Raw genomic sequence first — 1,528 nt, 5'->3', positions numbered from 1 at the left:
TGTCACTCTGTCCATCCAGTGTCACTCTAAATTCAATGTCACTCTGTCCATTCAGTGTCATTCTGTTCATTCCATGTCACTCAGTCCATTCAGTGTCACTCTGTAAATTCAATGTCACTCAGTCCATTCAGTGTCACTCTGTAAATTCAATGTTACTCTGTCCATTCTCTGTCACTCTGTCCATCCAGTGTCACTCTGTCCATTCTGTGTCACTCTGTCCATCCAGTGTCACTCTGTCCATTCTTTGTCACTGTCCATTCCATGTCACTCTGTCCATTCAGCGTCACTCCATCCTTCTCCTCACAATCCACCCCCCCCAATACTCACTCCCAGACCTGAACTGTGCACTCACAACCTTTTTTTTTTTTGCCCCTCACAGAAAATGAAGGAATACCTGGAAGGCAGGAACCTGATCACGAAGCTGCAGGCCAAGCATGACCTCCTGCAGAAAACCCTGGGAGAAAGTGAGTCCCCAGCAGTGGATGAGGATTAGGGATGGCTGAGCTCATGGTTTATGAATGGATCCCTCTGATCTGTCCCCCGGGGCTTCCTGATGGATGGTGAACACCAAAATGAGTCACTAATGAGCATCCCTCATTAGTGAATTGAGGCTGTGCTCACCCTCCTTCATCCTCCATTCCTCACACCCACCCTGGTTATCATTCCTGATCTCTGTTGCACCAAACCTYGGGATTTCCTGATAAATTCAGGATTATTGATGGGTTGGATACTCATTTTTGTGCACCTCCGTGGGTTCAACCCACACCAAACCAATGTCTGGGATTCCAGGCTTTTATTAGAAGAACAAACAAATTTCAGAGTTTGTAAAATCTGTTGCTTGTCCAGAGGGCATCARTCAGAGCTGAATATTCATTTGCTGTTTGCCTCAGAACAAAGGCAGATTTCTTTCCCTTCGTGGTATGGGCAAATCCTGTTGGCCAAAAACACTCCAACTATGCATCTGAGTTTCCATAGAAACCTGCCTGCCTGGTGTTTGCAGAGGAGAAGGGTTTAGCAGTGGAAATGTCAGGTCAGAGCCCGTGCTGGGGTTGTGGCTGTGATGAGGGGCTGAGCTGGGCTCCCACAGCCCGTGGTGATGTCTGGAAATTCAGCCAGCACRTGGGCTCTGAAGGGATCTGCTTTCAGCTGGAAATGCTCTAAACTAAAACTGAAACTAAAACACTTCTTGCTGCTGTCGTTCAGAATGAGTTAAGACAGTGAAACGAAGGTTTTAGCAGTTTAGAGACACCAGAAATCCTTTTTCTCTGCCCAGAACTGTGGGGATCATGTTTGGTGGTTTGAAGGAGTAGCTGATTTTTAATATAGTGATTTTTAYAGAGATATCAGCTGAGGTTTGAAATCACAGAATCAATCATGGAATCACAGAATCAGTCAGAATCAATCATACAATCATAGAATCATAGATTCAATCAGAGAATCACAGAATCAACCATGGAATCACAATCACAGAATCAATCACAGAATCACAGAATCAGAATCAATCACAGAATCACAATCACAGAATCAC

At 44.9% G+C, this 1,528-nt stretch overlaps 1 protein-coding gene across 1 annotated transcript in view; it reads left to right on the top strand.

Annotated features, from left to right (window-relative positions):
* The window catches only part of SRGAP2 (SLIT-ROBO Rho GTPase activating protein 2), a gene marked incomplete at its 5' end in the record, with an annotated part of 36,426 nt that overhangs the window by 3,215 nt on the left and 31,683 nt on the right, over nt 1-1,528 (top strand). The window contains one exon of the mRNA XM_057387576.1: nt 380-490. Coding sequence (XP_057243559.1) covers nt 380-490 — 111 coding nt within the window. The remainder of the gene's footprint in view (nt 1-379; nt 491-1,528) is intronic.

Source organism: Malurus melanocephalus, unplaced genomic scaffold (assembly GCF_030028575.1).
Source record: "Malurus melanocephalus ecotype Western Australia unplaced genomic scaffold, MMel_1.1 scaffold_1258, whole genome shotgun sequence".
Lineage (NCBI taxonomy): Eukaryota > Metazoa > Chordata > Aves > Passeriformes > Maluridae > Malurus > Malurus melanocephalus.
Note: the sequence above shows the minus strand (reverse complement) of the source record. Positions and strands in the feature narration are given on the sequence as shown.